The 25,546-nt window shown below is 41.3% G+C and overlaps 2 protein-coding genes across 3 annotated transcripts in view; one reads left to right on the forward strand and one right to left on the reverse strand.

The window, feature by feature from the left end:
• Positions 1–15,940, reverse strand: part of B3GLCT (beta 3-glucosyltransferase) — a 168,801-nt gene extending 152,861 nt beyond the window's left edge. The window contains exon 1 of one of the 2 annotated variants that reach the window (XM_061628461.1): positions 15,848–15,940. The gene's annotated coding sequence lies outside the window, so the exon portion shown is untranslated. The remainder of the gene's footprint in view (positions 1–15,847) is intronic. The other variant, XM_061628463.1, reaches the window with a different exon arrangement.
• A 3-nt stretch (positions 15,941–15,943) lies between these two features.
• The window catches only part of HSPH1 (heat shock protein family H (Hsp110) member 1), a 28,495-nt gene continuing 18,892 nt past the window's right edge, over positions 15,944–25,546 (forward strand). The window contains exons 1-6 of the mRNA XM_061628458.1: positions 15,944–16,355; positions 20,820–20,877; positions 22,229–22,369; positions 23,453–23,575; positions 24,346–24,445; positions 24,905–25,038. Of these exons, the coding sequence (XP_061484442.1) occupies positions 16,249–16,355; positions 20,820–20,877; positions 22,229–22,369; positions 23,453–23,575; positions 24,346–24,445; positions 24,905–25,038 (663 nt within the window). The 5' untranslated portion in view covers positions 15,944–16,248. The remainder of the gene's footprint in view (positions 16,356–20,819; positions 20,878–22,228; positions 22,370–23,452; positions 23,576–24,345; positions 24,446–24,904; positions 25,039–25,546) is intronic.

The raw sequence follows: 25,546 nt of genomic DNA on the forward strand, positions 1-25,546 counted from the left end.
CTTATGGCACATCACTTGCCCAAAAAAATCAGGGAGGGGAGGCGCAAAGCACTGCATACCACCACCACCCCGCTACAGGACTGCATCCCCTGTTGATTTCATGCATACAGAGAAATAGGAACTAGGGCTTTGACTGTTCATGCCCAAAGTCACTGCACTACACCAGCTCTCATCTATTCTGGAATTTAAAAACAAACACACACAGAGAAAAAGGTAACTTTTCTACTTGGAACCTATATTCTCCCTCATTCCATGGGGGGGGGGAAGAAATCTCAAGCAGTTTTTCCACACTTTATTGTTTTTTAAACACCACCACCGCATATGATACATAAAAGAAATATATGGCATAACAAACTTACATACAAACATAAAAGGAAAAACATAATGATGTACTATAACCACTTATATTAACATTTCTAGGATTTTCCATCATAGAAAATCACACATCTCCAGAAAAAAAGTTTATGTTCCTTGCAGCAACTGGGAGGTGTCCCTTCACCTAAATACAAGCCCTATAGAACAGAACTTTCACACCCAAAGGTCCTGTCCTATATGCAGCTTGGCCTTGCTCTTGCATAATGCTTGTCATCGTTCTGATGTAAAATTTACCCTCCAGGTTTTGAGTGCAAAATTGTCCAGTTTTCAAACTTCTCCATTAATGGCCATGTTGCAGTATTTGTGTGTACTAAATTTTGGCTTCTCAGTGTTCTGGAAGTACCTTTAATGTTTGAGTATATACCTTATGCTCCCCCATTTTTACAAAGAGGCTCACAAACATCTGAGTTTCAGACTTTTCTTTCTAGCAATCAGCAAGCCTCCCAGTGTATGTGTGCCAGATGTCAGCTTTCTTGATTCTCTGGAAATACTTTTACCAACTGGGGTATACTTTATTCCGTCAGATATTATACGAATGCATGGAGAGGGGAGAAGAGGAACATGCACACCCAAACTCTACGCATTCATTGTAAGCTCTAAAAAGAGCCCCCTGCATGCAAACATATGTGCAGAGGGCTCTATCCACATGATTGGGAATACAGAAAAAGAGGACTTGCCTACCACACACAGAGAAGCCTTACGTATGTATATGCAAGGCCCTTTTCAGAACTGATAATGAATGTGTGTAGGTAGGGTTTGCCAGGTCTCCAGTTTTTGCCCAGAGAGTCCGGATTTTGGGGGTCCTCTCTGGGTCTCCAGGTGAGTCACCCATCGAGACTCTCAGCTTTCATTAAAAAAAAGTTAAATTTCTAGGTGGTCTGGTTCATGAGATATAAACCAAAATGTCAGCTGCCCCCCCCACAACTTTTGTTAAATGACTTGTAGCTGGCTACTCTAATCCCATTTTTCAGGTATGTAGCCAATAAGTGAAGTCAGGGTGGTGACTGACAAGGGATTTGTTCACCTTCAGCAAGTAGCTAGACCCCATTGCAAGGCCAGAAACTGCTGTTTTTTTCCTGCTTATCTGAAAATCTCACAAACTGAGTAAGTATATAGCTTGCAGCAGCAGCAAAAGTCTTTTTCTCTCTTGTTTGCAGGAGTCAAACATGTTTAACTTTTTGTGGACTGTTGAAGAGGGCAGTGTTTTGAAAGCCTTCCCAATATGAAGCTTTAATCCAATACTTTTCTGGACATAAAGCTGCAGTGCTAATCCCACATACCTGGAGTAAAACCCACTGAATTCAACAGGGCTTACTTTTGAATAGACATGGTTAGGATTTTGCTATAAATTAATGGGACTTTTGAATGAACATAGCAAATAATTGTGTTTGTGTTGTAGATCTTTCTCTCCCCCTCCCACCCCATTTTTAAAGCAATTAGGCAGGGCTTACATAAGTATCCTAATACTGATTTTATTTTATTTTGTAAAAAATGTTCTGCAATGACCATCTGGTTTTCACAAACTATTATATGGGGGGGTGCGTGCGTGTGGTCCTCCCAACAACCCTGTGAGATAGGGTTGATGCAGAGCATGGAAGTAATTGGTTACAAGTAACGAATTACTTGTAATACATTCCTTTTATGGAGGAACGAGTGGGTAATTCCTTTACATTTTGATTGTAATAGGAGTAATTTTATTACTTTTGTGGAGTAATTGTAATGTTTCCAGCATTACTTTTTGGCATTACTTGAGGGGGAAGCAGGGGAAATCTTCTGCTCCTCTGATTTGTGGATGAAAATCATGTGCCTCAAACGGCTTCTGTGCAGCATCGCTCTTCCCTCACTATCTGTGGCTGGGTAGAAGGCGATGAGGAAGGAGGAGGAGAGTGAGACAGGGTGGAGTGAAGAAAACAATTATTTTTAAAAAAGAGCCGGAGGGCAAGAACATGGATAAAGGAAAAGAAGGAGGCAGCAGCAGAATGGAGATATGAACTATGGAGGAGAAAGATGACAACGTGTGTGTGTGTGTGAATACTGTGTTTGCACCTGGCACACAAAGTGGCCTCCACCACCCTCTCTAGCTACTGTGCTGCATTTGCAGTATTTTAACTTTTTTTGCATCTCAGGGGAAATGTTTGCTTGAGTGAGTGTCCCTTAGTTGGTGGCAGGGCAGGGTCCGGGAGGTTGTTAAGTGACAGAGATTATGCCTGCTGGCCGGGGGGGGGGGTTGCACTAGGTTTTACGTGCAAAGATCTGAGTAGTGGCCTCTGCATCCCTCCCCACCTCCCTTACCAGCGGAGAGACCACCACTGCTATCTTATAGATAAAAATAATTATTCTACTACCTCTGTATGTGTGTGTTTATTTTTAATGTTGTTTTAGGCTACTTAGATGTGCAGCAGCCAAGGCCAGCACCTTGTAGGTGTTTTCTTTAAAAAGTAACTGAAATGTAATTGTAGTGATTACTTTTGAGAAACAAATTGAGAAAAAGTAATCAGTTACTTTCACAGCAACTGTCATTGTAACAGTAATTACTACTTTTTTGGGCCATGTAATTGTAACTGTAATTTATTAGTTTTTTAAAGTAATCTTCCAAGCTCTGGGTTGGTGATTGGAAACCAAGCCAGATCACAAGAAAAAATAAATCCCTTTAAAATCCAGTAACCATAAAAACAAGTATAAACAGTTGCAAAACAGCTTAAAGCGGCATGATTCTGAATTTAGGGTTGGGTGAGTGAAGTTCCTTATCACCTGAGGTTGCAATTCTGTGCATGCTTCTCTGTTTGAGTAAGCCCCACTGAATACATTGGGACTTGCTTAGGAGTAAACAAATATAGGATTGCACTATAAATATCTTTACAGGTTGTGTAAGTAATAAACATATTTGACAGCCATGCTTATATAAATATATCTTCATACTATGTCCCAGTAAGTATCTAATTTCACACTATGGTTGTACATTATTATTTCCTCTACATTTTAAATGTGATTGTCTTCCTTGGGGTGGTCATGGTTCCCCCCTGTGGTGTTTTCATCCTGAGGGGCAGATTAGGCTGGGAGATGGTGAGTAGCCCATGGTCACCAGTAAACTTTATAGCTCATTTCCATTAAAAAAATAATTAAAATGATTTACATGCAGGCAAAGTTTATTAAGTAGATCTACACAATACATTTAATACACATCTAACTTCTATATAAAGCGCATGACTTCCCCTAAAGAATCCTGGGAAGTGTCATTTCCCCCTCACAGTTATAGTTCCCACCACCCTTAATGAACTGCAGTTGTCATGATTCTATGGTGTGATCCAGGTGCTTCAAATGTGTGTTGAATGTGCTTTAAGTGAATGGTGTGGATCTGCCCTAGGTATGATGTGCAGTCATTACCAAATTGAAAATAACAATTTTAAAATAATATTTTTTTTAAAAAGGGAAGGGCTGTAGCTCAGTGGTAAGGCATATGCTTTGCATGCAAAGGTCCAAAATCCAATTTCTGGAAAAGACTATTGCCTGGAATCCTGGACAGCCAATGCTAGTCCATGTCATCAGTACTGAGCTAGATGGTACCAAATGGCCTGAGTGGGTATAAGGCAGATTTCTTTGTTCCTAAAAGTCGAAAGAGATCCAAGGGCCACAGTGACTCCAAAACTTATTTATGTATTTTATTTACAACATTTATTTATCACTTTATTGTAAAAAATCTCAAAGCGGTTTACAGAAGGTATTAAAACAATAAAATTATTGGCAAAAAGTGAAAGACAGGTATTTAAAAATATTCAAAACAATAAAACCAACAATGAGTTAAAAACAGATAAAAAGTACAGTAGTTTCTACATGCCTGGGTAGTGTTGGCTAAACAAAAATGTTTTAGCAGGTGCTGAAAAGAGTACAATGAAAGTGTCTGCCTAATGTCAATAGGCAGGGAGTCCCAAAGCATAGTGCTGCCACATTAAAAGACTTATTTCTTACAAAAGCAGAACAAGGAAACATGGAAAGCACACCTTGAACTTGACCTGGTGGCAGATTTGCAACCAATGCAGATTTCAGAGCAGAAGTATTATGTGCTGACAGGGTCTCACTCATGTCAGCAATCGTGCCACAGCATTCTGCACTAACTGCAGCCCCCGGGACAGCTTGTGCTGCATGGGGATTTCTGTGACTGTGGCTGACTGGCTGCTAGGATTTTTTTGGTTTTGGTTAGGAATCCTGACTGGTTGTGGGATGCTATTTTCTGCCTTACTGATAGGAATCTTGTTGTGGTTGGTATGGTATTGCATTTAGGAAATCATCACTGTTGTTTGTTTTTGTTTTTCTATTTGCATTTCATTTATCTCTGACATCACTCCCTTACATCCATAGAAGCAACAACAGTTGTTCCATGTGCTCAGGTCAAGCCCCTTAAACCCACTGATGATGCACCTTGTTGGTTGCATGATGGTCTGTTTCTTGCCCAATTGTGGTAAAAGAGAATTCACATACTGGGAAGTGTGGCTGCAGTTGTTGTTCCCAAGCTGCTGTCTGTGAAGGTAGAAGGTTCACAAGATATAAACCAAAATGTCAGTGCCCCCCCCCGCAACTTCTGTTAGTACCAGCTGTCTGTGAAGGTAGACCAAACCAAGTGTGTTTTCTCTGTCGATTATTACTCACTGGAATTGGGTTGGCTGTCAAGTTTATAGCAGCACACAAAGTAGGCAGGAAAGAGTAGAGAATCTTCGTGACTCTTACTCATTTCTGAAACCTCTCTCTGCAGTGGTCAAGTCTGTAAAGAGGATTGGAGCACCCATATTAAAAGGCAGGCAGGGCATTCCAGACAGGGGGTTGCCAACCTTCCTTTGATATGGATATCATTGTTGAGGATCCCTAGTCATGCCTTATCAACAGCACAATCCTAACAATATCTACTCAAAAGTAAGTCCTATTGAGTTTTATGGGGCTTAGTCCCAGGGCCGGAGCCAGGCATGACTGGGACCTTGGACATCAGCCTGCCCCGGGGCGATGGCACGTGCCTGCCTGCACACCCCACCTACCTCTCCATCGGTCCTTAGGAAGGACACCCTGCACACTGCGTGCACAACGCTGCCATCAACCAATATGCCTGTAGGGGTTTTCCTAAGGGGCTATTGCTCCCGCCGCCATCTTGGTTTATGGCAGCCATGTGAGCTAAGTGCACGCACATGCCTGCCATCAACCAAGATGGCAGTAGGGGCATCAGTCCCTTAGAGAAATTTCTGCCGGCATCTTGGTTGTTGGCAGGTATGCTTGTGCAGCATGTACAACATTCATGACAATGGGAGAAGTGGAGCGTGTGGATGGGCGTAGCAGGCCCGCACAGTCTATATGGGAGGGCTGGAAGTTCCCTCTCTGTGATCTGCAGCAGGGTCAGGAGTCAACACTGCCGTGGATCATGGAATGGGAGTGCTGCCCTCCCACCCTAAGGAGGGGCCCTTTAGCTGGCCCTGCTTACTCCCTTAGTGTGTTTAGAATTGCAGCCTTCAGAGGCATCCATCTTTACTCCTGAGTGCTCCCATCTAACATCTCCACAACACTAGGCTCCTTTCTTCCTACAATGGCCTTCTGGTGACTGGACTGGCCTGACCTGAGGGCACTTAAACCCTTCTTCCCAGAAGTAAGTAGGCTAGATTAAATGTTCTCTACCCAGGCTCCATCTTTTACAGGGCCGGTTCTAAAGGGCGGCCAGGTGGGGCACTGGCCCAACGGCCCATGGAGCTACAGGGGGTCCTCCAATCTCCTTCTGCGGAAGCATCCACGGACCGCCATCCCCCCACTTTACCTACCTTTCCGTTGTTTTTTGCAGTGCTCGCAGGTTTGCCATCAATCAAGATGGCGGCTGAGGTTTCCTTAAGGGGCTGAAGCCTCTGCCGCCATCTTGGCTGATGGCACGCATGCGTGCTACATGCGCGCATTGCTGCCATCAACCAAGATGGCGGCAGAGGCTTCAGCTCCTTAGGGAAACCTCAGCCACCATCTTGATTGATGGCAAACCTGCGAGCACTGCAAAAAACAACGGAAAGGTAGGTGAAGCGTGGGGATAGCGGGGGGGGATGGTGGGTGGTGTGGAAGCTCCTGTCTTGCGGTCCACTGATGCTTAAGTTCTGCAGATCGTGGAGGGGCCCTGGGCAGGGTGGTACCCAAGGGCCCCGGCATGCCTGGGGCCGGCCCTGATCTTTTAGCTAAGATTTCTATCTTAATTTCCAATCACAGAAATGTTTTTGTTTGAATTGTATGCTCCAAGCAACTGTGGTTGATGCTTAATGTATCATGCTTAATGACATCACTCAGGCCCGCCCCTGAAATCTCAGGGTTTGGGATGCTTCTGACTTGGCAACCCTATGCATAGGTCAGATGTGCACAATCTCACTCCTAGCAACCATATAACACCTGAAAGGGGCTTTTAAGTCCCACATTTTGAGGGATGAATTCAAATGGAACATTTTCAGATTTTTCAAAAACTGGATGTCCTGGATTACACATAAATCACATTTCATAGCTTTAGTTCATGAGATAATATCCAAATAATTTTGATACCCCTGGGGGTCCAAAAGGCCCAAGCATTGTATGCAATTAACTAAAGTTATCACATGGTACATTAGATGCAACTACTGCATTAAGGACGGACAATATACAGCCCTTCTCTGCCAGTTAGCCCCTGGCCTGGTTGGACTTCATGATCTTTAAGTTCCCACATCCAGGTGCTAGGTTGGCCATGTGTCCTACTTTACAGAACAAGGTCCAGTCCAAGTCTGGTTTAGAGATAAGTAACTATAGGAAGGATGAGCAGTGGGGGCCTTGAATTTGCCTATCAACTATTAGCACCCTGACAGCAATCTGAGCAGGCACACAGGTCACCTGGTCACAATCTTGTCACTATGGTAATATATACTTTTATTTAAATGATAATAATTATTTCTAAATTTAGGCATTTGCAAATTTTAGATAAGTCTAAGTCCTCTTTTTGGTGATGCATTTCCTCAGATCGGGCAATGAATAAGTGGGCACTCTACTGGTCACATTTTTTTTTGTTTTAACTTTCTGCAAATATTATTCATATTTCATCTTCCTAATGCCAGACCAGTAAAGACCATATCATTTTTTAATTCCTGTTAATTGTAAATTATTATATTTTGATTTTAGACTGTACAGTTTTGTGTACAGTTTTGTGTTATTTTTATTGTATTTCTAATGTTCACCGCCCAGAGAGCTGTTGCTAGTCGGGCGGTATATAAGCTTAAATAAATAAATAAATAAATAAATAAATAAAGACAAGATGTACCAGAATTTTGCAGAACTTGTGCATGATGAGACTCCCTTTTTTCCCTCTATTATATACAGGATGGTTGCATTCCTGCTCCAGCAGCCTGCCCTAGACCTTCTGAGCATTCTGCCCAACTGGTTATTATCTTGTGCAAGCATGCACTCATATAATTATGAGACAAACAGTTGAAGACGGCCAGTAGCCGATGCCCTTCCTCCTAAAACAATAACTGCATCATGCAATTTCAGATTAGAAACAATGAATATTGATTTGATATTCCTATGCCCCCTAGGAAACTGATGCAGCAAAACCCCACTCTCCTCCCTACCAAACATACACTCTAGACATATTGCTTGCTGCGGCAATCAGACCCTCCATGCTCAGCTCTGCCTGCAAGAGATAAAGGTAAAATATTACCTGTGGAATAGAAAGGTCTTTCTGCAAACAGGGCAGTCTGTGACTGATCCTACAGGCAAGGACAAGAGCATATATTATGGGTACTGAAGATGCAGAGGTGTTTAAATTGTTTAAGTCCTGCATACCTTGACTGCAATAAAAAGGCAATGATGGTATAGGACATATCATTTTCAGTGATTTTCATTAATATGTACAATTGGATATAGATGCTATGATCATTGCTATGGCCTGAAAAACGTTCGCACAAAAGAATAAGCTAAACTAAACATCGTAAAGCCAGCTGTCATGTTTTCCACGGGGCATCAATCACATATTTTCTAGCAGTGTCACATATTCCCTGGCTTGGAAATATGAATCTTAGTAGCTTATAATGCTTGCCTCAAATATAAAGCGTTACACTCCAGAAAGTTCTTATGTGGCTCAGATTTCAAACTGAGCTGAAGAAATCAAGTCTTTATTCCCACCCACTTCCAAACTACTTCCCCCTCTCTCACTGCTCCAGCTATATTTATAACACTCTGGTATACTAAATTAATATGTTTTTAGCTTTGAGAATTGTTATTATGAGTGTGGTAATTATTATGTGATTTTATCTTATTGTATTTTTATATTTATGTTGTTCACCGCCCAGAGAGCCGTTGGTTGTGGGTGGTATAGAAAGTGAATAAATAATAATAATAATAATAATAATAATAATAATAATAATAATGATCTCCCCCTCACCTCTCAGTCTGCAAGATGCCTGACATGCTGCTACAGTGGCAAGCCAGGTGCCAGAAGCTCTGAGAAATTTAGTTTTCCAGCACTGCTCTGAAATATCTCCATCCTGCCAGTGTCATAACAGCAGCATAGCAAGTAAGCGGGTGGTTAGGAATGAGGATCTGGAGGAAAGAAAAGGGGCAGGCAGGCAGATAGATTGGTTCTTTGTGACCCCCTGGGATGACTTCCCAACCCACAGGTTGGGAACCACCACTATACAGAAAATAAGCAAAGATTATTTCCAGGACCACAAAGGGTAAAAATGAAATGAAATGTAACAAGGATATTTGTATGGGCATAACAATTTCAAGAACAGGAAATGCATGCATATGAGAAAGACAAAGATTAGTGTACCAATACAGTGAGGCCAAGAGTGAAATGCAATACAAAAGACCTCTGGCAGGTGGCCTAAATACTTTCTAAGGAAAGATCACTTAATATAGCAGTGAAACCTTTTCATAGGCCCTTCGCCAGGTACTCCCGCCAAATAAGGTGAAGTGGGTGGCCATTAAGGAGAGGACCTTTTCAGTGGTAGCACTGCAGTTGTGGAATACCTTCCCCAAAGAGGGAGCCTATGTTGTAGTTAGGGTTTTTCACCTGGAGACTCGAGTGTTTGCGGGTCCTCTCTGGGTCTCCAGGCAAGTCACCCCAATCTCTGGATGCTTAGCTTTCATTTTTTAAAAAATTAAGTTTCTAGGTGGTCTGGTCAAGAGCTTTGCACCAAAATATCAGCCCTCCCCCCCCCCCACAACTTCTGTTAGAAGTTGGCTTCTCTAATCCCTGCCTTTTCAGGTTTTTAGCCAATAAGTAAAGTCAGGGTTGTGATTGACGAAAGATTTGCTGACCTTCAGGCAACATCTAGAACCCATTGCAAATCCTGAAAAGTTTCCTTTTTCTGCATGTCTGCACATCAGAAGTTGAGTGAATGTATAACTTTCAGCAGCAGCAAGACTGCCATTCTACAATAATACAGCAGAAAATCTCGAACTGAAGATCAGAGTAGAATCTTGGTAGGCATGCACAGTAAAAATATTAGTTATGATTATAATAAAAGTGTACATGAAGCTTTTCTTTATTACTTGCAAAAATAACATATTATACATTTTGTTTTTCAAATAATTTTTGAACAGGAATTTGAAAAAGTGAACATGCTGCAGTTTATAATGCCATTACAATGTGGTATATTTTTCTAATTATGAGTCAAACAAGTTTAAATTTTCCTGGGCTGTTGAACGGGACAGCTTATTTGTCTAATTATTGGCCTGTTTTGAAAACCTTCTCAATATGAAGCTTTAATCCTATACTCACTTCTCAGGGAGTAAAGCTGCAATGCTAATCCCACATAGCTGAGAGTACCCCCGTTGAATTCAGTAGGACTTACTTTTGAGAAAACATGGTTAGGATTGTGCTGTAAATTAATGGGACTTTTGAGTGAACATAGCAAAAGATTGTGCTGTAAATCTTTCTCCCCGCCTCTAATCCTTTTTTTAAAGCAATTAGGCTGGGCTTACTAAGTTGTCACTTCTTTTACTTGGTAGGAAACTAATACTGATTTTTTTTAAAAAAAAATGTTCTGCAATAGCCAACAGGTTTTGACAATAATGAGGTGCATGTATTTTTACATCTCCAGTGTGTGTATATATGGAATCTTTCCAACAACCCTGTGAGATAGTGATATTGGCAAGGACAGCTCCCTTGCCAGTGAATGCACAGGGTGCATTCTTGCTTCCTTCCTCCCTCCCTCCATGTCTACATAGAGTCCTTGTATGTCGAATGTTAGTTCACCTAAGCTCACAGGTTATCAACAGCAGTCATCAATTGTAGGCGGAACATAGAGGAGACCCCACTTAAGAATTCTTGAGTCCTGGGAAGTACCAGAAATTTTCTATTTGGGAGTTAGACTTCAGACAGCAGAACAATCTTTATAATATATGCTATATATTCATATCTTATACACTACACGTAATAAAATGCATTCTAGGTGGCCCTAGCCATCATTGCAGAAACAGAAAAATAGAAATATGTATCAGCATGAAAGAAATTGCTGGATATCCATTTAACATCAAAGTATAAGACACTGAAGGCACATCTTAGTTAAAACAAGTAACTATAGATAAGGACTGAGTTAAACTCTAACAGAGCCAGAGTTGCAAAGTACATAAAATACATGTCATGATACATCACCCATCAGATGTCATGAATGGAATAGATGAATGGTTCTCCTGCTTTCTTTGACCCCCCACTCCAGAAGAACTGAAGGGTAATGAGTGCTATAAAACATAGCCTTTTATACACTTTCTTACCTAAGGGAAGACGTAGTCCCATGGCCTTATCTGCCTTTTTGCTACATCTCTCTATGCAACCTCACCAGGCTGTCCATCAGGTCATTAACCAGACACCCCTAGTGGGTTTTCCTTTCTCAGCTAGTTAGCTTAACTTCACCTCAAAGGAACTTCCTCTTACTTCATGTTGACAGTTAACATAACACTTTGGTCGTCTGCCCAGACGTCTTATCTTTATGTCTGTTCCAACTGTTTTCATAGGAAAATTACACCTTTATTCAGGAAACAGAGGAAAAAGGGGGGGCAGTTTTAAACTACTCCTTTTCTTACTAAGCAGTCCCTGATGGTTTTTCGGAGACTTCTGAAAACGATCTTGTTCCAGAGAGCCTTTGGAAGGGACTGAAGGTAGAGCCTGACACTGATTTTATGATTGTATGCCTTCTACATTAAATTTTACCTTTGTAGTCCCCTTTAGTACCACTCCCTATATATATTTATAGGGGTGTGTGTGTGTGTATATATATGTATACCTTCATATAGTATTTTATGTATTTTAATTGTATTTTATGTATTTTAATTTATTTTAATGTTTTTGTGATTTTATTGTTTACAATTTTATTATGTATGTGTTTGATTTTATTTTTGGAAGCCACCCTGAGTGCCCTATTATAGGGTAGAAGGGCGGGATAGAAATATTTTAAATAAATAAATAAAATGATTTCAGCATAATTTATGCATATTTTAAGCCATTATCTGGGATGGTTCATTACAGTAGGATTGGAAACCAAGGCAGCTCACAACAGCAAATAAATCCATTTAAAATCTAATAACCATAAAACCAGTATAAAACACTTGCAAAACAGCTTAAAGTGGCTTGATTCTAAATTTTGGTTGGGTGAGTGACGTTCCTTATCACTTGAGGTTGCAGTTCTGTGCACGTTTCCCTGTTTGGGCAAGGCACATTGAATACATTAGGACTTGCATAGGATTGCACTATAAATATCTTTACAGGTCATGTAAATAATTCTATTTATTATTAAATTTGTTATTGATCGATTGATTAAATGTATATCCCTCCCTTCCTCCCATCTATGGAATTCATGCTGGGAGGAAGGGTGGGATATAAATCTAATAAATAAATATTTCTTCATATTATGTCTCAATATGTATCAGATTTTACATTATTTGTTGTTGTTATGTGCCTCCAACTCGACTACGACTTATGGCGACCCTATGAATCAGTGACCTAAATGTGCCCTTCTTGCTTGGGGTGGTCATGGTCCCCATGGTCACTCTGAGAGGCAGATTGGACTGAGAGATGGTGAGTAGCCCATGGTCATCAAGTAAACTTTGTAGCTGATTTCCATTTTAAAAAATAATTAAAATAATTTATACGCAAGCAAAGTTTATGAAGTAATGCAGATGCACATAACACATTTAATTCATACCCAGCTCACCTTCTCCCAAAGAATCCTGGGAAGTGTAGTTTCCCCCTCACAGTTATAGTTCCCACCACCCTTAACAAACTACAGTTCCCACAATTCTGTGGTGGGATTCATGTGCTTCAAATGTTTGTTGAATGTTCTTTAAATGCATGGTGTGGTTCTACCCTAGGTATGCTGTATATGTATTAGTTAATTGAAAAGAACAATTTTAAAATATACTTTTTTAAATGCGGAAGGGCTATAGCAAAGTGGTAGGATACATGTTCTGGACAGCCATATCCTGACCTAAAAGGCCTCTGTTTGTATCCCAGATGTTTATTTGCTGTGGCTAATGACATAAGAAAGACACTCTGCATATGCTCATAGTAACTATTATTACATTATCATGCTCAAGAAATGAAAACAAGTTCTACAAGCTGAGCTGGAAGGAAGGATTGTTGCCCATCCAAGTAACTGAATAGGCTTTCCTAAAAATCTTAAGAAATAGAGACAAGCTTGTTCCTTCTTAAAGAAGTGGCAAACGCCAGTGTTTTCCATGTGGTTAGAGCTCCCCTTGTATTCTGACTTGAGCTTCAGAGAGATTTCCCCAAGTTTGATGCCATTATTAAACAGCAACAGCCTTTGTTTTTTAAAACAAACATCATGAAATAGTGACATAGTAAAATAAATTGTCCGATAAAAACCTTGTAAAAATTTATTGTCTTTTTAAAATAACATTTTCACCAACACTCAGTAATTACAACCTTCAATCACTAATACTTACCAATTGTGAATAGATTTTTCAGAAATAATGTTCTCTGTTCTTTTTATCTCTTAATTTTCAGCAAAAACACATCCTGGTGCTATAACACACAATGATATGTTGTACTACTAACTGAAGTGGTCCAAAATGTTGCTTTCAGTGTAAAAAAACAAAAAGAGGTAAAATTTAGAAAATGTCAACCTAATTAAGAAACCACTTAAGTTAGAGCCCTTGGATTGGAGTCAAAAACATAGTACATGAAAGCAGTCTTACTGAAATCAATAGACTGGGTGTGAAATAGCTTAATAGGTTTATGGTTAAACAAGGTAGGGCACAATCCAACTCATATTTATGCCAGCCTGAGGCGAGTTGGATATGGTGGACCCCCAGCTGAGCTGGAAGGGTCCTGATTCTGTTGGGCTCCACCAGCAGAAACCCCTCCGCAACAGCGAAGCTGGGATCCTGCCGGCTCAGCTGTGGGTCCGCCAGGCAAGCCCAGCCTGGCAGAAGGGGTGCTAGCAGAAGCCAGCATAAGGCACAAAAAAGGGGCATTCCAGGGATGTGTTGGAGGAGGAGCTTGGGGGGGGGGACTTACATGACATCCAACTCCTGTTCAGAGTGCCAAAGTCATACTGAGAAAAAAGTTGGTCTAGGAAAATAATTCTAATGGAAGTCAATGGCGAGTGCTTACTTGCCAGTAGGGGTATTCGTGAGAGCCAGCTTTTTCTTTTCCATTTGTGCACACAGCTCCTGGCCGAGCGGATTTTTAGCTGGCCTCCAGCTCCTGCATGGTAAATGGATGCCACAGAACTTCCCACCGGTTCCTCCTCCGCTGGCACCTCTTCCGCTGGCTTCCCATGAGTTGGATTGCTCTGCCCCTTTTTGTAAAGTCTCCGTATCTAATACACAGTCAGCTACACTCATATCCCATTGAACCTACTGGAACTTACTGCTGAGTAGACATATATTGGATTGCACTGTTAGTTGATCACAAGCTGACTACCACCATCAGTGTGATCTAGCTGCTAAAAAAGCTACTCTGGCTCCCCATCGGTGGAATATGCTCCCCAGTGCCTGGTGCCCTCATTGACATCTTTTCGGCACCAGGTAAAGACTTAGCTTTTTTCCAAAGCATTTGACAGACTGAGATGATGTTGTTTGTTATTAGTATGCAGCTAAAGCTTTCTGTAGATGTATGAGGTGTTGTTGCTTTTATTGTTTTGTTTTATATTATATTTGCTTTTGTTTTTAACATTGTTGTAAGTCACTTGGAGACCTTCAAGTAACAAGTTAATAACAACAACAACAACAACATCTTAAGCTGCGTTAATAGTACCATAATATCCTGATCACAAAAGTAACAGTTCTTTCCTTTTCTAGGCTGGTCAGGCAGCATCTGAAGAACTATCTCCAATTTGGGGTGCAACATTTTTAGAAGGGTATTGACAAATGAACTTGTCCAGATGAGAATGACCAGAAGAGTGAGAATCTGATAACAATTTCTGTGAGGAAGGATTGAAAAAGTGAGGTTTGTCCAATATGGACATGAAAAGATTAAGGGGTGACATGATAGCAGACTTCAAATATGTGAAGGCTGTCATGCAGAAGATGGGAGATTTGTTCATTATTGCTCCAGACTGACTGCAGGACCAGAATTAATGAGTACAAATTGCAGGCAAGTATATTTCAGTTAAACATTATGGAAACTTCCTAACGGTGAGAGCTGTTCATCAGTGGAAAAGTCTGCCTTGGGTGGAAGGGAGTTCTCCTTTGCTGGAAGTATTTAAGCAGAGGCTGGACAGCCATCTCTCTGTGTCAGTGATGCTACAGTTGCAAGATTCTTGTATTAAGCAGAGGGTTAGACTATGGTCTCGAAGATCCCTTACAACTCTAAACTCTCATGATTCTAGGGAGGAAATTCAACTGAATTCGGTGGATTTACTTCAGAGTAAACATTATATTACTGCTCTGTGTATAACAATTTTATAGTAAGTGGGTGGGAGTGGTGATACTCCAAGTACAGAGAGAGGAAAAGAGAACAACAATCACATTGACCAATAATAAAACAGAACTAAAATTACACAGGAGACAAATAATGGGAAGACTAAAACAAACAGAGAAAACTAAGAAATCCGCAAATTAGTAACATTTTTGCAAACATAAACCACTTTTCTATCTATAATGATAACAATGGGAGACCAGGGTTCGAATCCCCACACAGCCGTGAAGCTCATTGGGTGACCTTGGGCCAGTCACTGCCTCTTAGCCTCAGAGGGAGGCAATGGTAAACCTCCTCCGAATACCGCTTACCATGAAAACCCTATTCATAGGGTCGCCCATAAGTCGGAATCGACTTGAAGGCAGTCCATTTCTTTTTTTTTCAAAGAACCCAAAATGTAGTGAATACACCCCCCCCCCCCCGATAAGTTGAGAGCATCTTTTTATAACCTTGGATAATTTTATTTCCCGTCCCATTTAACAACACGTAGTAAAGAAATAACACCCACGAAAAACTTGCGCATGCCCTTACATGAACTCCCTTGTCTACGCCTCTTACCTGCGTCAGGCTGGAACGTTCTTGAAAGACTGGAGATGCGCGGCGTCCGCCGTCGCCCTGACAACGGCAGACGTCACCAGATTCCAGGCCCCGCCATTGGTTGGGAGGTTTCGAGACGCCCGTGGAAGGCGGAAGCGGAAGCCGCACGTGGAGCCGGCGAGGAGCTGTCGCAGTTTCTGGAAACTTCTGCCTATTGTCATATTTAAGCCTTTCGTCTGGAGGCAGAGATTTTCGCGCGCGGGGAGAGGAGGGTGCGGCTGTGGCTGAGCACGGATTCTACCTGCAGTGGGTCGCGCAGAGGGAGGCGGTTCCCGTTCCACCCCATATTTTTGGCGAGGTGATATTGCAAGGCAGAGAGGGATTTGCCTTCCAGGAGCGGCCGGTGTTAAAGGAGCCCAGTCATGGCTGTGGTGGGCTTTGACCTGGGCTCGCAGAGTTGCTACATCGCGGTGGCCAAAGCCGGCGGCATAGAAACGGTGGCCAACGAGTTCAGTGACCGATGCACTCCGTAAGTAACGGGCAGCTCGGATCCGAATCTCCCAGGCTTCAGCCAAGGCTAGAATTGGGTTTGTTCAGTCATGAAAGAAATGAATGTATGGTTTATGCAAAGCTCAAAATATTTGCATGTTTGCACACATGCACAGTCTACATGTTTTAATTTAGGATAACGATTCATGCGTCTGATGAAGGGGGCTTTAATCCATGAAAGCTTATGTATCACTTGGTGATCCTAGCATCTTTCTTGCATATAAGCTGAGTTGTATAGGCCTTACTCGCAAGTAGATGGACATTAGGCAATAAATCTTTGTCTGTGAGAATCTCTTTTTGAAAAAGTGAGCAGGGTGGGTCTTCTGTTGCTCCCCACGCACGTGAAAACCAGACTTCTATTCCTTTTTACAGCCCTAATTGTCACCACGTCAATTTCAATAGCATTTATTTTATATAACCTGCCCTTCCTCCGAGTAGGAACCCTTTACTTCCAAGTAAGTATAAATCCTTAGAAGGGAACCAGTTGAGTTTTAGTGGCGCTTGCTCTTAAGTAACTGGGCATAGGATTGCAGTTGTGAGGTGTTTCCCAGAAGCAAATCCTGCAGTGCTGAATTAAATGAGGGTTTGCTCCCAAATCGGGGTGCTTTAGGGGTGAACTTCATTCTGTCCAAGACGTCAGAGCTGCGCAGAGCATGGTGGATGTTCATTATTTCACACATTTATATATTTTGCCTAAAAATCTCAACTTTGTCGCATTCTCATTATTACTGCTTCTTATTTTAAGTCTCGTTTGTCATTCCCACCCAAATCTCATGTATGGAAATTAGAAAGTGCATCACAGGGGAAAATGATCCCAGATACTCCTATTGGTTTGTAGTGTGTGCGTGTGTGTATGGTAAGATTACAGAGAGATGTTGAATATTGCATTTTTTCTGGTTTCTTGATTGAAGAGGGAGGGGTAGAGGTGATGCTGCAGTGCCTACTCACAATTCTCTGACTTACTGTGGCTTATGCATCCCCCATCTCCCCCCCTCCCCAGCAGTTTTCATCTACTTGGTGCTCAGGCAGTTTGAAGAAAGAGCCTGTGGGGTCCTGAACAGCTATGAGAAGATTGATCCTACTTTAGACTAGGATCTGGAACCTTCTGGAGTCTTCTCTCCTACATTGAGATGGAGGGTGCAAGCAAATGAATACCTGACCATCTGAATAGGGTAGAGCACAAGGGTAGAGCTTGTGTGGCCTTTAAGAGAAAGGGTAGACAGGCTCAACCACACCTTCGGGATACCCATAATGGTGGAAGACTAGGGACATTATTATGAATATTAATAAATAATTTGTGGTGTTTGTATGCCAGACCATAACATAAAGTTCTCTGGGTGGCTTGCAATAATAAGTGGGGGGGAAATCCCATTTAAATACAAAGTTTAATATAAAAGCATAAAGTCAAAACAAAACTCAGTGGATCCCTGAAATTTGAACACAGATATAAAAACTCAGAGAGTCGGACTGCATGGTAATTTAAAAGGCCTAGGTGAACAAATCTACCTGATGCTGAAGACTGCAGAGATGGCCAGGTGAGCCTCCCTTGCTGAGGTGAGGAATTTTCAGTTTGGAAAGGGGCATCCAGAGATACTTGAATCTCATCCTCTTGCATCCAGCAAAGTGGAATTTAGTATGTAAAGCTTAAGCAGTAATAAATGTGTTAGTTTTTAAGGTGTCATAAGGTTCTGTGTTGTGCAGAAATAATAAAATATAGTTTCATGTTCTGTGGTTTAATGGTGGCATGTAACAGGATACTTACTCAGGTCAGTAGGCTGCTACTGCTAGCTGTTTGGTTTTTTTTAAAATCATTTGTTTATTATGCCCCTTCTCCCAGGAATTCAGGGTTCTATAATAGGGTGTATAAAACTGCTAATAAAATGATGTGTATATAGTCAGTGTTTTCATTTAAAGTGCAATCCCTAAAGTATGTTACTTCTGAATAGAACATGTTCCACTTCTGCCGTTGGAGCCAGTATGCCTAATGCCAGTTGCTAGGAATCACAAGTGGGTAGAGCACTGTTGCACTCAGGTCCGGCTTGTGGGTTTCCTATAGGCATCTGGTTGGCCACTGTGAGGACAGAACGCTGGGCTAGATGGACCATGGGCCTGATCCAGCAGGGCTCTTAACACTGTTAGTGTTACCTTGGAGGGTGTATTGCAGTTTGTGTAGAACTTTATATTTCTCTTGCAACCCTGTACCATTCCCTCCCCCAGAGCCTCTCCATGGGGTGGGAGGAAATCGGGTGATGGTATCTTGCCCCATCACAACCAATTATATGCAACATTATCTGTTTTAATGGATAACCTTTGTTATGTATGTGAAAGAAGCATCCTTATTTGTTTCCAGAGAATGCTTGGTCATAATTTGAGAACTAATCAAATTACAGGTATTTAAAGAGCATAAAAAATAGGAGAATACAGTATCATTCAGGTGGGCCTGTGATATACATGATGGCATCAGTAGCTGCAGGCCCCCAATATCATTCTCGTAAGAACAGTACAGTATGGGATGTATTGTGCCATATTCATAATACTCAAAAAAGATATGTCCTTGTTTCCATAGAAAATTCCTAAAAGTATGATTTATTGCACCAGTAGGAAGAGCTGTATGGGAGCATTCCTTTCTTGCTCTTTCTCAGTATTCCAGTTTAGAGGGAGCTCTGAAGGCACAATTTCATCAGTTTAGATGTCATGGGAAAGTATAGTTTAAGAAACTAAGAAATCTTCACTAAAGCTAGGTGCTCAAGGGAAGAACAGGTGAAAATGGAAAGTTCATTCCCAGCCCGATCTGCCTTGGTTTATTGGACTGGGATCATAATGTAATAATTGGACCAGTGTATTTGACAGAGTTCAGTTTTAAGAGATTGTAAGTGTAATGGCATCCTTTGTATCGGGTACCCACAGCCTTCTTTTTTGCCCCCAGATATAATCCCCAGATTCCCAGCTGCCTTTTTTTTTAAAAAAAAAAGTAAAACTCTAGATATGAGGCAAAATGTATAAACACAGCTCTTCTCATTTTTGTGAGAAATTAGCTTGCTCCTCTCTTTCAGCATTTTACTTGGCCCACCCTCCCATAGCACCCCCCCCTGAAATTCCCATATGTGTGAGAGAGGGAGAGATGTATGTGTTGGCTGTGTGTGTGAGGGGGAGTGCATGTGTGGTCTGAGAGAAATTGAGGTGTGTCTGTGTGTGTATGAGTGAGAGGGAGATTCATATGTGCCCGAGTGTGACATGGCCATCTTTGTATATCTTTCCTGGAACTGGGGAATGCTCCCTGTTGTTAGTCAGCAATAGCATCACTGTGTGAGGGAGAAATCAATATTGTGTAACCTCCACAATCAGGAACAGCAGGACATAGCTGACTTCCCATGGCGAGCGTGAGGTTTTTTTGGGGGGGGGGGAACCAAAGACTATTCTCTAATTTTGTGTTATGCCATCCCCCCCTCACATAGCAGTTTTATGTACACTTTGTATTTTTAAATCTGTAACCCATTATTATTATTTTATTTTTATTATTACAGCAACTGTTTTGTGTTATGCCACACCCACATGGCAATCATCTGGTTACTGGTGCCCACAGCAGTTTTTCTGCTGGTCCAAAAAGCTTTATATACTTGAAAATAAGTTTACAATATTTAATCTTTTAAAAAATCCTGGTGGCATCATATAGTTTGTTTCACTAACTTTGTTTCACACCCTTGGACCCCACCACAGGTGAGTGTAGAAATACAGTCTGGTGCCATCAGGACATACATACATTTTACTGTACAATATGGAAGGGACGGATTCAACCCAGGACTGCTGTTTTCATAATACCTCTTACTGCCATTTGCATTACTGAGAGCTCACTGTCTGATTTTTGTTTTCAGTCATGATTAAATTACCACTTTTGAACACCTTAACACCTCAGGGATTTCTTTCAAGCAGTCTTTGATCCTGAGATCAAATGTGGAAAATTCCAGCTCTTACACATTTTGAATTATCACCATTGTCAAATTTTAAGTAGCAATTGTCCTATATGGTGCAGATCTGTTGGGACTTAGGTCATTTGAATGCATTTACATGCCATAACAAATGCATATATCTGTGTGGAAAGGAAATCTTTGTAAAGGTGTGAGCAGAAGTTAATTTTCTACTGTCTCCACTCTAGTAACATAGACAGCTACTGTTGGTAAGGCATGAACTGCTCTAAAAATTCAGATCCCACTCATGGAAGCATTTACACGTCTTTAGAGTCATGGTGCAATATCAAATAAGCCCTCAAATGTTACGTGTCTTTTGCATTTGTTTAATAAGCATACCAACCAATGACAATTTAATTTAATTTAATTTATTTATTTAAAATATTTCTATCCCGCCCTTCTACCCTACAACAGGGCACTCAGGGTGGCTAATTGTGCTTTGTATTTTATAATCACTGGTGGATTAATCTCTTTTTCAGGTCAGTGGTGTCATTTGGGTCCAAAAACAGGGCAATTGGAGTGTCTGCCAAAAATCAGGTAAGTCATCTTCTGGATAAGAGCAAAGCAAATTTATTTATTTGTTTGTTTATTTGTTGCATTTGTATACTGCCCCATATCCGAAGCTCTCTGGGCGGTTTACAACAATTAAATGACACTGGGATTTATTAAAGCAGTTGCTTTGAAAACCCAGACATCTGTAGCAAAATAGAAGAAAATTACCCATTGTGCCTCTTAAAATGTGGGTTGCCAAAACTATAATGTTGGAGGCAGTATGCTTCTGAATGCCAGTTGCTGGGAATCACAAGTGGGGAGATGACTGTTGTGCTCAGGTCCTGTTGCAGGCTTGCATAGGTATCTGGTTGGCCACTGTGACAATAGGATGCTGGACTAGATGGGCCACTGGCCTGATCCTGATCAAGAAGATCTTTTCTTAAACTAGACAGAGGCAAATACTGGATGGGGCCCTTCACACGGCTCTTTTCAACACAGATGGGACTATGGAGTGACTGAGAAACTCTTCTCAAATTGGACCATGACCTGTTACCTTTTGGCTGTTATTTTTTAAAGCACAGGTAAACTGATGATGCTACATATATTATCAATCTGTCTATCAAAGCCAGTTTTCAACATTCCCTCATGTTCTAGCATAGGGGTGGGAAGCTTTTGGGCCAGGTCTTTATCTCCCCACCCACAGTTGTTCCCCTTAGAGAATGTGCTAGCAAATCAACACCCAGAAGGATTGAACCCCACCCATGTACCCTGACCATCAGCTGACATCACCCAGTGATGTCAGTTGATTGGCAGGTGGGTGTGGTTTGGGGGGAAATGGCCTCTCTTCTAGCATGACCAAGAAGCAATGTCAGATAGATCTGTGCAGAAAGGAGGGGTCATGGAACAGATTCAACCTCCCCACCATCCAATATCCCCAAGGGCACTCTTTTACTTCTCTTTATCTAAAGGAGTGACTATCCCATTTGTATGGGGAAGTATAAAGTGCAGCACATATGCTGGGCCAGCTTCTTTGGTTGAATATGTAGAGATGAAATTAGGGAAAGGACTGAAAACCTTCATTGTTCTTCCCCCTGCCAGTCACGCTTGCCTTGCCTTGAACCAGGGGTATCCAACATGGTGCCCTTGAGATGTGGTTGGACTATGATCTCTGTCATTCCTGACGATTGGTCATGTTGGCTTGGGCTGATGGGAGTTGGGAGTCCAACAGCTCTAGAAGGTCACTTGTCCTCTCCAGTGCTTTAACTACTAGTAAGAACTGTAATTTGAAACATGCCTTTCCTTGGTTTATCATTGACAGTAGTTTTGCCTTTATTGTTTCTGAGCTATTTTTTGCCAAGAAGACCAGTCATCTTTTTTTCTCCCTTCCCTCTTGCAGCTAATTACCCATGCAAAGAACACGGTGTTTAACTTCAAGAGATTTCATGGCCGTACATTTAATGATCCTTTTATTCAGAAGGAGAAAGAGCATTTGAGCTACTCTGTAATTCCAATGGAAAATGGAAATGTTGGAATAAAGGTAAACATACTATTATTGCATTTACAGCTTCCTGGTTTCTATAATTAATTTCTCTTGCAAGGTAACACTCAGTAGACAAAATAGCTTAGTGGCTTAACCTTTCTTGCCTACAGTAGAACGTCTGCAGTTTTTGATGAGTGGTAATTTTGCTGAAACTGCTTTCAGCTTCTGCCGGAGTTGTTTCAGTGTGTAAAACAATCCATAGACACTTAGATTCATATACACATTTCACTGAAAATTAGTAGCAGTTGTTTTTGTAACTCTCATTTAATAAGGTAAGTGGGGGTACATTACGCTACATTGAGAGCAAACCATGGCTGCAGCTCATGGGTTACCTGAAGTGAGATAACGCAAATCCTGGGTTTGGATATAACACTAAGCCAAGCGTAGGGTATCTCTGGCCTGTGGGCCAAGCCATGTCCATCTACCCTACACAATATATAATGTCAGGTATGGGACAGGCAAAGACCTGACTCAGCCAAAAGGGGGTTTGCAGGTACGGCCAATCAGCTTTTTAGCTTGTGTTGTTTAAACCTGACAAACTGTGGCTAAGCTTTAATGTATGGCTCATTCAAAACAAGCCAATTTCAAACAGTAATTTATGAAGCTGGCTTGTATCAGCAAACCATTGTTAAGACTTCCCACAGTTATTTCTGGACATAACACTAAACAGTGGTTAATTGAATTGGAAGCAGAAGTTTCCGATCTTCTTGCAGTCATGCTGGATGGGATGAAAGGAGCAAGGCTCCCTGCTACTCATTCCATCATGATTAGCCACGGTTTGTCATTACATCTGAACATCACAGCAGAAATGTTTTTCTAATATTTTAGTCTGTTCCTTGGGTCTTGGTCTCCTGTCCATTGCCATCTCACATTCTCTGGGGATTTTGCCATTTACACAGACTGGGTGATGTTAATCAACAGATTGCTTTGTTTTTCAGACGTGCAATACAAAATGATTTTAAAAACAAAAAATCTGGAGAAAGAATGCTTGCTGATTAGCATCTAAAAATAATAGTAGATTTGGTTTTGCTACACTTTGAATGTTGCAGTAGTTGCCCCTATCTTGTTTTATTTCTGCAGGTTATGTACATGGATGAAGAACATTTATTTAGTGTGGAGCAGATAACTGCTATGCTGCTGACTAAACTGAAGGAGACTGCTGAGAATAACCTCAAAAAGGCTGTATCAGATTGTGTTATTTCGGTAAGTAGCTCCATTTAACTCTTGATTTAAATTTGTCTGGTCTTGCACTTTTTTAATTAATTCTTGCATAGAATTGGCTTTGGTGTAGGAATTCTGTAACTTGTGAAACAGTCTTAATGTAGATAAATGCTAATGGTGGCTCCAAATCAATTCCTCTTTCTTATAGTTCACAAGAGATTTCACTGGAGTTTCCTTTCTTCTGTTGTCCTGCTCCAACCAAGGTCTTGCTTACATGCAGGTTGTAGCTGAAATGTGTCATTCATTTTAAAGTCCTTTCCAAAGTGGTGAAAGTTGCAAGTTGGGAAGATGGCATATAAACAAATGTTTTAAAACACAACTGAAGACCATTTATTTACTCAAACACACCCTTATGATTGCACTGGGACTGTGTATGATTAAGCTGGCTTCTCATGGGGTTGAAATAGTGTGCTTTTGAATTACTAAATGAGCAAAATAAGCCAAATGAGATTGTATTTTTAAAACAAAATAGCATTTGTATTGAAAGCAGGACTTCTCTTCATAGTAACCCTCTAAAACCAGGGGTTCTCAAACTGTGGTCTATGGACCGCCAGTGATCTGTGAGCTTCATGTGGTCTGTGGCGAGTCTGTAAAAAACATACAGCATCTAACACAGCACACTGCAATTTCTACAGCAGGCAGAAAATCATTAAACCATCCTCCAGGACCCTCAGTAATTTTCAAGTGGTTCATGGGAGGAAAAAAAGTTGGGGAACCACTGCTCTAAACCTATATGTAATTGCTTCCTTCAGGTTCCATCTTTTTTCACTGATGCCGAAAGGAGGTCTTTGCTGGATGCTGCTCAGGTTGTGGGATTAAATTGTCTCAGGCTAATGAATGATATGACAGCAGGTGAGCAAATGAAACTTATTTCCTGTCCACATAGAGCAAGAGTCTCCTCTCGCATTTTGCCGCTATGGCATGGTTATAGCTATGCGTGCACTGAGGAAGAATTGTATCTTTAAAAATGTATTGTCCAAGCATGTAAATTCTTCTAACAGATGTGTAAGCTCATAAAACAGCTTCTGGAGTTCATAAGGGCACTAGATGTTAACCTTTTTATCAAGGCTTCATGGTTGGGGATGCTGAAAGAAAGGGTAGACTGGATCAGTTCTCCATCTTTTCTGCTGTATTTTTATTTGAGTACCTTTTAGCCAGAAGCTAACTGTGCTAACCAATTATACACCATTGTTCAGTGCAGCATTGCTTCACTGCCCCAGCACAATTTGGAAGTGCCATTGGCATACTAGTTTTAACTAAGATAAGTAGCTTGACTTACATCGATGGTTTGTTTTTTGGTTTTTTTTCCAGTGGCTTTGAACTATGGGATTTACAAGCAGGACCTTCCAGTTCCAGAAGAGAAGCCACGATTAGTGGTGTTCATTGATATGGGTCATACAGCATTTCAAGCATCCGCCTGCGCTTTTAACAAGGGTAAAGTGAAGGTAGGCAGAGCAAGTAGAGTCCTTTCCAAACATTCTGATGCAGAAAGCTGAAGATTGGGATGGGTGGAAGGTTCTGCACACTCTTCTGTACCAAGTGTTACAAATAGGAGAGGAAGCAGCACCTGGTAAGCTAGGACTAGAGGTTTGAGTGGTTCAACTAAGATTTCAGTACATCTCAGTGAAATGTATAAATGTGAGAAATGTTGGTTTATAGATTTAAGAGCTTTTAAATTAATGAAGATACCTCAAGTGAGAGAAATGGAAATGTGGGACCTGCAACAAAAAGTTTCAGTGTGGAGTGCTCTTGTACAGGGTTCTTGTCATGTCCTCTTTCAGGATACTCCATTCCCAGGATTGGCTCATCTGGTGGGGCAGAGCTGCAACAATAGCCTCCTGGCAGCAGTGTCACTGCTGTTTACCAGGAGGGAGACAGGTGAGATTCAGGCTGTGTGGGCACACTGAAGAGAGTGCCAGATTGACTCTGCCAGTGTACTGTGAACAGAAGCCT

This window comes from Rhineura floridana, chromosome 5, assembly GCF_030035675.1.
Source record: "Rhineura floridana isolate rRhiFlo1 chromosome 5, rRhiFlo1.hap2, whole genome shotgun sequence".
Taxonomy (NCBI): Eukaryota; Metazoa; Chordata; class Lepidosauria; order Squamata; family Rhineuridae; genus Rhineura; species Rhineura floridana.